At 41.2% G+C, this 11,182-nt stretch overlaps 1 protein-coding gene across 2 annotated transcripts; it reads right to left on the bottom strand.

The window, feature by feature from the left end:
* Positions 1 to 4,628: 4,628 nt before the first annotated feature.
* On the bottom strand, positions 4,629 to 11,181 carry MEIG1 (meiosis/spermiogenesis associated 1). Of its 2 annotated transcripts, XM_041483780.1 has the most exons (4): positions 11,007 to 11,181; positions 8,831 to 8,963; positions 6,848 to 7,010; positions 4,629 to 4,833 (listed from the first exon to the last, which is right to left on the bottom strand). In XM_041483780.1, exons 2-4 carry the CDS (start codon positions 8,932 to 8,934, stop codon positions 4,705 to 4,707), a joined length of 396 nt encoding a protein of 131 aa, XP_041339714.1. In that variant the 5' UTR covers positions 8,935 to 8,963; positions 11,007 to 11,181; the 3' UTR covers positions 4,629 to 4,704. The 2 variants fall into 2 exon arrangements, with proteins under 2 accessions (XP_041339714.1, XP_041339715.1); XM_041483781.1 differs by lacking the exon at positions 11,007 to 11,181 and having other exon boundaries at positions 6,848 to 7,021.
* Position 11,182: the final 1 nt, after the last annotated feature.

Genomic DNA, 11,182 nt, shown 5'->3' with positions numbered 1-11,182 from the left:
GAGCTGCCACAGGACGTGTGAAACTGCAGAGCATCTGCTTCAGTAAATTGTCTGGTTATTCCGTATCACAGAAGTAACAAATAACGAGGAAAACAGTGATTTAAACACACAGGCACACAAACATTAATGAGCAGGTGATGAGAGAGACAGTAAGGGAGGCCAGAACTTGCCAGGCACTGTCTGATGGACCATTAAAGGAGCTACTCTGGCTTTGGAGAGGGTCTGCCTCAATATTGTAACTGATAAGATGGAGAGAACATGGTTAGTGTGAAATCAGAGGTGTATGTGAGGGAGCTCGGGGAACTGAACAAAACTTACTACAGGATGTTTACAGAAATGACCAAAGACACAGGAAGGGAAGGATCAGGGTGGAACAAGTATGGGAAGATGACAAGGAAGGAGGCTGGAGGGATCACACATGACAGCAAGTGTTTGGGCAGGACAATCACCTGGCTGGGCCCTGGCCCTGATCCATGCAGTCTGGCCTGCCTTCTTATTAAAACCCATCCTTGATTTCCTTTGCTGTGTGCCAGGCCCCGGAAAAGACTCAAGGTCTGAGCCAGGGCTGGTGGAGGGAGCCAGGACAGAGGACACTGGACAGGCTTTTCAAGGGATCCATGAGTGTGGAGTGCCTGTGAAGGCAGAGAAGATGGGAGAGTATTGAGGGGAGAAAAAGAGCCACAAAAGCAACAAGCAGCAAAGATACTCTATCTCAACACTGAGAGATGTAAATACACTGGCAGAACAAAGCATCCATAAAAATGATTATGTTTGTTCAAAGTTACATTACAGTAATTTTTTGGGTGCCACCCTGGAACTCTACTGTCAGTAGACATTCCCCAGTCACCATCCCAAATGTTGTTTGTGAGGGTGTTGTGCTTCAGACTTGAATTAAATGCCAAGTCTCAATTGCAACAAGAAAGAAATTGTGGGTTTTTTTTAAGTAATTAAGTAATTGCTAAGAAGTGTTCAGGACATCCAGGTTACTGAGAAAGCAGGTCCAATGAATAAGATAAATTCAGTGGAACTGAAGTACCAGGAGAGAACCTGCAAGGAGCACAGGGGAACTCCATTCCAGCTGCTTTCAGGCAGCCCTCGTTTGTATCGACAATGTGAGGAAAAGCAGCACCAACAACTGCTGAGTTAGGAAGTTGTTTTTAATGAGTTTGAAGCCTACCATTTTCAACACTTTGAAACAAGGGAACCATGCTTGAAAACCAAAAGGTTGAGGTTCAACTGTCTTCAGAGATGGAAAAACAACTGTCCATTCAGGTACCTAAGTGAAAAATCAAAACAACTCTGCCATCCTTCCGTGTGGAGCTTTGAGCTGCTGTGACTGCAAAGCAGTCAAACAACCATGGTATCACTGTCAGAAAGCACTGTTCCAAAATGGATTCCACTAAAGCCTGAAAAGCAGAGCACAGCAGCCTGGAACACCCCAGGTTGCACTCTTGGCATTTCACGTGTAGCAGTCAAACACAAAGCCTGCAGAGTAGGTCTTGGAATTTGTTTTCCCTACTCTTGTGAGCTTTTACAGGCACAGAAAGGATTTATTATTCTTTTACAAAGCTATGAAGGGAATTAAAATTAGACCAAGTAGATCAGGCTTAGACAGCTGCAAGCTAACAGAGCCTTGCCACCAACCATTCCTTGAGCTGCTGCAAATGCCACTGAGAGCATTACAATATTCCCTGATAAGAGAAATACCAACAGATAAGTACCTGGGAAAGTACTTTTTACATAATTACTTTTTACTAAGACTCAAATCAGAAAAACAGCACATATTTTCATCTCTGGGCAATAAAACTTGAAATATGTGCTTTATCTCTTTAAAATTCAGTAAAAGAGTTTGTATAATGATGTTCAGAAATAATTTATGTAGATAAGTACTGTTGTGTCACCCTTAAATGAAGCACAGCTTCCCCAGATCGCTTACTTCTGATACTCCTTCATAACTAAGCTTAAGAGACAAGTGAGCTCACAGCTTTCCACCTGCTTAAAACTGAGGTAGGGATATTTCAGCTAAGAAATATTTCAGGTATTTCTCATATCAGATGTATCAGATAAGAGAAAACACTGAGTTCTTTTGACAGCTCTTCCGAGCAAAAGATATATCCAGCACACAGGCAGCAGAGGAAACTTTGTTGGTACTCAAGTATCAGCTTCATGCTCAGCCAGCACAGCTGAATGCCAAAGCCTGGTTAGGAGGAACTTTGGCAGGCTGGAGGAGTGGTCATATTATCTTAAGTTTAGCACAAACTGGATGTCAAAGGACAATTATAACTGAAACCAACGCTGCTAGTACAAAACCTGCTGTTTTGCTAATGAACTGAGGGAACTCGCAAATTCCCCAGTCTTGAACTGACAAAGGCCATCTCAGTAAACTGGTCTTACTAATTACAAGGCTTGTCTTTCATCCTGTGAATCTTTTCAATATCACAGTGACATTCAATCTTTTTTACACTGACAGTGCTGAAAAACGTAAGTAATATCTAGGTAACTCATTCTCTCAAAGTGGGAAGGATCTGTCAACTCATATAAAGTGGAACATGAATTCCCATGCTATTCATTTGAAGTGAAATATCCATGGGCTGCATGAAATGCACACTCATGGTTTTAAAATACAGACAGAAGCATCTAGCAACATTGCAAAAATATTGAGGAGTAGTTAGGTATAATGAGGGAATGCCAGAATAATCTCTTATATGTGTTTCAACTTCCAAAAATCTTTCTTGAGGAAAAAAATTCACATTAAATCCTAAAAAGTTACCTGCAGTTTTAATTCCTGTTCTCAAATACCCAACTATGTCTTTTTTATAGACTGAGAAAATGGCTGTACCAAATGTTCTCACTTCTTCTGTGTGTGCTGATAGCAATAATTTCTGACAATAAATTTGAGCTGGCTATACACCACATCTATGTTTTGTGAAATTCTTTAAAGGCCGTTTTCATATCCACTGGAATATTCTGGTTTTAGGATTTTTTTAAAGCTAACAAAGTGAGATCCACTAAACTAAAGTGACAAAATAGATGGGTTATCTGGTAATTGCTCTGTTTCCACTATTTAACTGCAAAGTATGTAAAAAGTCCTGTCTTTAAAAAGTACATCCAGAGCACTTCAAGTATAAAAGAAATCATAATGAAAGGCTGAAATGACATTCATTGCAGCAATGCTTTATTTCTCTACATTGCAGTAACTCTCTATATGCCACTAAAGCCTTCTGGGAATATAAGTTTCATAGTTGCTTCAGAGTATCTTTCAGTCATTTCTCTAACAGAGCTCATACAAATTTAAGCTAAAATTCTCCAAGTGGTCTAAATACGATGAGAGCATCAGCAATCATTGTCAATGAAGTATTTTAAATATTGCACTCATACTAGTTATTTTGACTAGGAGCTGTGTCTTCTATTTCTCATCTTGAGTCTGCTTCCATCTTAGGCTCAAACAAATGAAGAATATCCATAAGTTAGGTGGTCAAATGTACACTGCTAACTCCTGCCTAAATCTAAGTTTAGATACCCTTGGTCAACAGTCTAGAGATAGGAAATATTAACAACAAAATTTTTGTAACTACCTCAAACACACCTACTGGTCTTCATAACAACAGTCTGTTCTGCTGGTCAATTATCAGGAGTTTTGGCATCTCAAAGTATTTTAATATAATATTTTAAATCCCCTCATGAGTGAAGGTAAGTACAGTCCCTCATCTTCACTGAGTGTCTCAGTAGCCCAGATATGGGCAGCTGCTGCAGAGCTGATGTCACAGCAGCACATTCAAAGAAAACATTACATAGCTGCACTTAAAATAAATTAATTGTGCCCACAAGAGCTTCTCTCCATTCAGAACAAAGGCTGTCCAAATGACAGGATCAGGTGTGGATGTTGATAATGTGACATTTGAAGTTAGATGAGATGAATTCTGCCCAGAAATCCCACATATAATCTGTGTACGTCAATTTCCCCTAAATATTACCAAACATGGATTTCATGTTCTCCCTGGAGTTTTATACTCCATGTTCCCAACACCTGTGAATCCACAATCCACCCCTGCAAGAAGGAATATGCTGCTAAGTCAATTAATACTTCCTCTTTGAGTAATTAATACTGGCATCTGACAAAAATACTTTGGGGATAGACAAAAAGACATTTCTGTTGTGACTCTTTCTATCACAATAACCAGTCTTTATATCTGCGTCTCAGCACTGGCCATTGTTACTTGATTGTTCAGCATCCTGCACTTAAATTCTTTGCTTGTTTTTCTTGCTCTGCTCCAAGGAAATGTCAGTCAGTGCTCTGGTCTCACTTTGGCCCTTTGGAGTCTCATAACCCTTAGCTGCCCCAAGAGACTGTGGCTGACATTAACAAGTGTCAACTAGATTCTATTGTTTGGAATAAAGATTGATGCTTGTACTTACAATGGATGTTATACAGTTAATTGAAATATATGATATCCATTTACCAGTTTTTAGCTTTATGTCAAAGCATCTGTAACCAGGAAAATGAGGCATAATAAGGCTTTTAGTTATAGGAAGGAAAAGGTGAAGTTTCTATGTCTATAGTTCAGGCTTCTCTACATTTCCGGCACTCCCCTTTCTATCTAAGCATGACATGGATACTTCAGGTAAGCCAGATTACACAGTTCATTTACTTACAGGTCTTAAGAAACAATTTATAGAAACAAACCAACCAGAACAGTAACAGCACTAATACACATAAACTTTCACGTTACGGACATCTTTGTCTTCGCATTCTCTTTGCCTATTGTAATAATAGAATGTATTGTCCCTTCTCTGGAGTTTCTTAACAAATCCAGTTTCTGGCCAGCACTCTACCTACAAGTAGAACAAAAATGATATAAAATCACCTGAACCACATTAAATTATGTTTGTGCAGGACATTGCAACGAATATGGGGTATACTTTCATAGAAAACCCTCATTTGCATCTAAATACTACTTTTCTATTAACTTGCTGAACTTTTAAAAACAGATTGAGAACAAGATGACAGAAACCAGTTTTCAGTTTAGTATAAAGTTATGTGATCTGAAAAGCCTAGAAATAGGAATCTAAGGATATTTAACAGACTTATTTTAAATTGGGCAAGTCAAAGTTTTTAAAACTCCTTGTTTAGGAACACAACATTGATGCTATTCAGTTATTCAGTAATCTGAGAGGCTGCCAGTGTCTGCTTTTGTAAGACTGACATATATTTAAAGATTTCTTTCAGATCCTTCTGTTGAATATGCAAATGCTGAAGCCTTTAATTTAAAGGGTGATGCTGAGTTTATGTGGGACTTACCAGTCTCGAAGACAGTAGGATCAGTCCCACATAAACTCAGCATCACCCTGGTGCTCTTCACTCTTTCATAGTGTAAAGCTTTAAATTAAAAGCTTCAGCATTTGCATATTCAACAGCTTTATGGCTTTAGTGGCTCTTTCAGCTTGGGCATCTATGACTGCTTCTGATTAAACTAAACCTTAAAAATCAGGTAATAAGCATCTTATTTCTCTTCCAGGCAGAGCTGACAACAGGATGTCAAACTAGAGCATTCTCTAATTGGAGAGCCCCAGAAGTGGTTTCATCACTTACCTTCTGACTTCAGGCACATAGCTGTGTTATTTGCATTGTCTATCTAAACATAACAGCCCTAAGATTCATTCCACCTACATTATAATTGCATCTTTAGTAACAACAATATGGAATAAACAAGACATTTCAGAATATGTAAGTTCAAAGAGAATCACTGCCAGGCCCTGGCATGCTGGAACTGAATGCTCACTCACACTACAATTAGTCAGTGGTATTCTTTAACTTTCATCAGGGTTTAACTGCCAGGGGCTGTGCCCTGTCATGAATCTTGAACACACAGATCCTACCACAATAATTACGTTATTTCCTTCTGCAGTTACTGAAAATTATACCACAGCCTTTGTAGTGATTTCAGAGTCCACGATAAAATAATAAACTGTATCTTATTATGCACATCAATATGTTTTGCTGTGTTTTGAGTTAACTGGATGGGGAGTGAGTTTCTTGGAACTTTCTGTTCTTTCTTATGTGCACAGGAAGCCAGCATATTTTAAAAGTGTGTTCTTCATACTGTATTTGCTGCTTTGGAAGATAAATTACAGAGCTGTAATAAAAATGATATATTGTTTGCTGTATTAACCTGTCGGTTGCTGTTTTGAACCCAGAGTAGCCACTGGATGTTTGGCCACTACTCAGTAGCTCATTTGATGTGCTGGAGAGCATCACTAACAACTGCAGTGAGCAGAGGCACAAGTCCTTGGTGTTGACAAGAGCCTGTGTCACAACTGCCTTTAGTACAATTCAAATATTTCCATTGTGGACATCATTTTGATAGAGGCCAAGCTGTGAGTGTGCACAAAGCCTGACTGTGCTACCAAACAATCCAACTGCAAACTGAAGCAGCAGCAATGACACAGGACTGACTCCACGGACAATCAACAAGTTTCCTATCAAGTCTATTGACAGACTAATGGGGAAGCTTCAGAGAGCTCACTTTGAAATGTTTCTTTCCTGAACACTGAATGATTCCTTTGGAGATCAGCTCCATCTGTTCAAAGAGATCTGTGATGCTTCTAAATGCATCAGAGATGGGCAACAAAACACAGGCTGGGTAGTATTTCTGCTTCACTTCTGTGAAATGAGTTATTCTACACAGTTAACAACAGCTCAAGAATTCAAGTCAGACCTGTGAGGAAAAACACTGTATCAGAACCTAGCCTAAATGAAAGGAAGTAAGCAGCACCTCCATTTTTATTTAATCATTTTAGATGAGACAGAAGTTCAAAGCAGTAACTCTTACAAAGTTCTAAATCTTACCTCATCAACTTGTTTTACTTGTTTATATTCCACCTCATCTCTGTATCCAGCTTGCTGAAATCTGTATAAGTTCTCTACATCATTTGACCATATCTTGGCACGATGCACAGATTTTGGTTTGATGTCAGCTTTTGTCATGACTTTAGAAACTTCAGGCATCTTCCTGAAATCAGACTTAAAAAAATTAAATAGAGAAGACAGAAGCAAGTGATTTTGTTGGGGACATAGAGTAATGGATAGAACAAAATGTTAAAACAAAGGAATTACAGAGTTCAAAGTCTGAGGTTAAAAAAGGAAAAAGTTATAAGCAGTTGGAACCAAATTAAATGCACTACTTGATGTCAAACCCAACTCATCTGTACTTCTGTATATATCTTGACTCAACCCTCCTAAAATTTAATTGTGCATATTGATGAATTAAAAAAATACTAAATGCAGTATTTTTGAATTTCACATCGCTGCAGCTGCTGTCCCCTTGGGGCAGGCGGGCAGAATTCCACATTTTTCTTTCTTGCTCCTGAAGTGGCACCAAACTGGGAACCACAGAATGAAGATCTGGGCTGTTACTGAAGAACAGCAAACACTCAGGATGGGACAGGAGGGGAAAGGAGAAATGCACAGTCAGTGACATGGCCACAGTGCCAATGACAGAGATGAGGTCTTCAGAGATAAACTGGATAAGGAGACAAGGCACACAGCCTGCCAGAATTCACCCTTTTCTACCTTTGCCCAAGCAAACAGACTGCCACTGACTTCCTCCTCACACAAAACCCATTTGTTCAGTCTGCTGAGATGCAGCAAACAGGTTAATCAGCTGCTAAACCTGAGAAGAGCAGAACTGGGACAAGCTGAAACTCAAACTGAAAAGAAAATTAATTGCATAGATAAATAATAAAAAAACCCCAAATAAACTAAAAACAACAGCAACAAAAAAAGCAATTAAAAATTGCAGAGAGTGGATACTCAGCAGGGGTGGATTTGAACTGCACTAAAAAAATAAATACTTTGACTTCTGAATTTCATTGCATTTGCTTTCCTAAGCATATCTTATTTTGCTGCCCAAATAGAACTTTTGTTGCTTCTGCCAGCAAAGCACACCCATCACTATCATGCCTAGCAGGTATGATCAGAGGTGAGTCCTTTCCCAGTTTTGAAATGTCACCAAGCTTCAGCTTCATAACCAGGAAAGCATCTCGAAGGAATGAAAACTTCTGTATTTTACAGTGAGAGGATGAATAGTTTCCTTCCCTGTGGGTATCATGCTGCCTCCAAACCTTGCCCAATTTCTTTACTTGGCAAGTTCCTATATCAACTTGAGAGAACTTGAAAAGTTGAATGCTGAAATTATATCAAATGCAAAATGTCACTAGTCTTTCAGAAAAGCAGAAATTGGGAAAAAAAAAGTCTTGCATCACATGATAAAAATATTTGGGAAAAATATATCAACAATTATTGTTACCACAATGTGGAACTAGCAGAAAGAAGTCTGCACCTGTTTGTATGAGAGCCAGCAGGAGACAAAGAAAGGGCCTTTTATCTCCTACTGAATACATTTATTAGAGATCAATAAAAATATGTGAAAGGGCATTTTTCTGGCAACACTAAACCATTTCTTGCAGTTCAGTATTCCAAGCATTCTTTTACCAGGCACTGCAGCATTTTTCAGTTGAAAGCAGCCATTCACTAAACTAAAAAAGCAATTTTCCCACCTGGTTATGAAGTATCAAATACAAATTAACAGGATAAGCACAGATCCTTATTCTAAATTTAGGGTAGTAATTAGGGTAAGTTTGTTCCTCCTGTGCTGCAAAGGGCTCTTTTGTAGCCACCACAGGATTTTTCAAGCTCTGTATTTTTTATCAGTGTTTGATGAGAACTGTTGTCAGTCAATATTGACTTCAGACAGTCAATATGATTAGCAATAATATTAGATCCTAATAAATGCTAAGCTATAATGAAATTAAGTGTCTTGTGATAACTTACATGTCGTTAGTGTTAAGTACTTCTTTACTGGACGTGCTGGATTCACCTAATGAAGGTTTTTCTTCAAGACATGTGGATAGGTCTGGCACTTCTTGAGTCACCATTAATTCACAGTGCCTGTCTACAGGCGTTCCTGCCCAAAAAATAAAGATCAGATATTAAAACTTCCAGCTTAGTGACTTCATATAATGAAAGCATCCCATTTTGGGGCTGCTATTTAAAAATTGTACTCTGTGTCTATTGTGTGTCCAAGTTCCAGGCACAGAGCTGTTTTCATTGTACCAGAGCAGGGGACAGCTGTACTCCAGCCAGGAATTCAGGGAAGAGATGAAGGACAACAGACAGACAAAGGCAAATAAAGAAGACAAGAGAATGGTAAGAAAATATTCAGTTTAATTTTAACGCTTTTCATTTAGGGGGAATTTTTGAACAGTGAAGTGAACTTTGCTAAAATGACAATGTTTGCCAGCTCCTGATTTAGGGTAAACAGTGAGTGCTTTGGCCTTGGGAACACATTTTTTAATGTTAACCATAACACAGTGACTGTGGAGTCCCAGCTAGCTTGGGCTCGCTGATGGTGGTTTCCTGAACAGTTACACAAGCTGTAAGGGTTTGTGGGAGGAGAGTGTCTGCTCCCTTAGGGCATCTGCCCAAGGACCACTTTCACTGCAACATGGGGTTACAGGAAAGGGAGAAAGACATACAACAATATATGGGGACTCAAACCTGAGCAGCAAATGAGGAAAGTGAGGATGAGAACCCCACCCGTGGCATGTGAAGAGTGTGAGAATGTTAATTCCAACAAGGTTATCTGATCAGGGACCTTGTCAGTTGGGAAATTTGGGAAAAAGGGGGAAACAAACAAAATATGCAGAGATAGGGACCTGACAAAACAAACGCTGATAAACAAACCTCAACTCCAGCACTAATAGATGGCCTATCAAGAAACAACAGGAATGACATCCAGGGAAAGCAACCTGGACTTTGCACTGGTGAGACTTAACCAGGGGAACCCAGACTTGGAGAGGTGTGGGAATCCACAGAACTGTATAGATCTGTGAGGAATGTGCAGGAGCAGTGAGAAACAAAGATGGGAATAGACAGAAAGGAGTACAAAACAAGCCTGTCCTGTGTAAAACAGGATCAGTCAGTATTACGTGCCCAGCTAAGCCCCACACCTGATCATCACAGACTGTCCTACTCTTTTGTATCTTCTTAAATCTTGACTGTCTCTGCACAAACTCTGTGTTCCGTGTGTGTGCTGCAAGGACAAAGTGCCAGCTCCTGGTGAGACCTGTGTATGAGTGAACACTGGTGCCAGCTCTGGGAATCAGGCTGGGGCTATGAGCACTTGTGGCCTATGATATCTGGAGTAGGTGGGGATACTAAATTTCCAGCCACTGGAGCAGGAACAGGGTGTGTCCTGAAAAATTAGCTACTGGGGGAGGGCTGTCATGAGTGAGGGGCTCCATGTCAGCAGGTGCAGCAGGACTGTGGGTCACAGCCTGTGTGCTGGTGCTGGGGGGGAGTAGTGTCTGTGCCTTCACCCATTTAGGGTGCACACCCACATTCACCAGCAAACTTGAAGCTGAAAAGTACGGGCACCTTGGCCCCAGGCCAGGGTATCCTCAGCCCGGACAAGGAGCACCATGTCCCCAGGCAGGAGAGGCCCTGGGCACAGCACTGGGAGGAGATGGCTGTACTGCCTACATCACTCACCCCAACCCAGCAAACACAGGACCTGCTTGGGGTCTCAGAAGAGCCAGTAAGGGATTTCATAGAATGTCAAGGGGTTGGAAAGGCCCTTAAAGATCATCTCGTTCCAAACCCCTGCCATGAGCAGGGACACCTTCCATTAGATCAGGTTGGTCAAAGGCCCATCCAACCAGGCCTTGAACTGTCCCAGGGCTGGGGCAGCAAAACCTCACTGGGAAACCTGTCCCAGTGCCTCACCGCCCGCACTGTAAAAAAAAAAAAAAAAATCCTTCCTAACATCTAATCTAAGTTCCCCTCTTTCCAGTGGCTTCTACCTACTCTACCCGACAGTTCCTTGTACATTCCGAGATGCTCAGGCTGACGTCCCGGCCTGCACCCGTAACTGCGCAGCGACCCTAACTCCACCCTGCTCCCACCGCTCTGGCCACAACCCGCCCACCCAGTCCTTAAGGCAGCCCACCTCGGTTCAAGAGAGGCAAAACGGGGACTCTTCCCAGGCGGGGCGGAGCGGCAGCCGAGGCCCGATGGCGGCGCCCCTCACGGCCTCCCCCAGCCCCTCACGGCTGTCCCCTCACGGCTGTCCCCTCACGACGCCAACGGTCGCCAGGCAACCGCCCGCCGTGGCCTCTTTAATCG

This window comes from Pyrgilauda ruficollis, unplaced genomic scaffold (genome assembly GCF_017590135.1).
Source record: "Pyrgilauda ruficollis isolate IOZ18807 unplaced genomic scaffold, ASM1759013v1 scaffold61, whole genome shotgun sequence".
NCBI lineage: Eukaryota > Metazoa > Chordata > Aves > Passeriformes > Passeridae > Pyrgilauda > Pyrgilauda ruficollis.
This window is presented reverse-complemented; position numbering and strand designations above follow the sequence as displayed.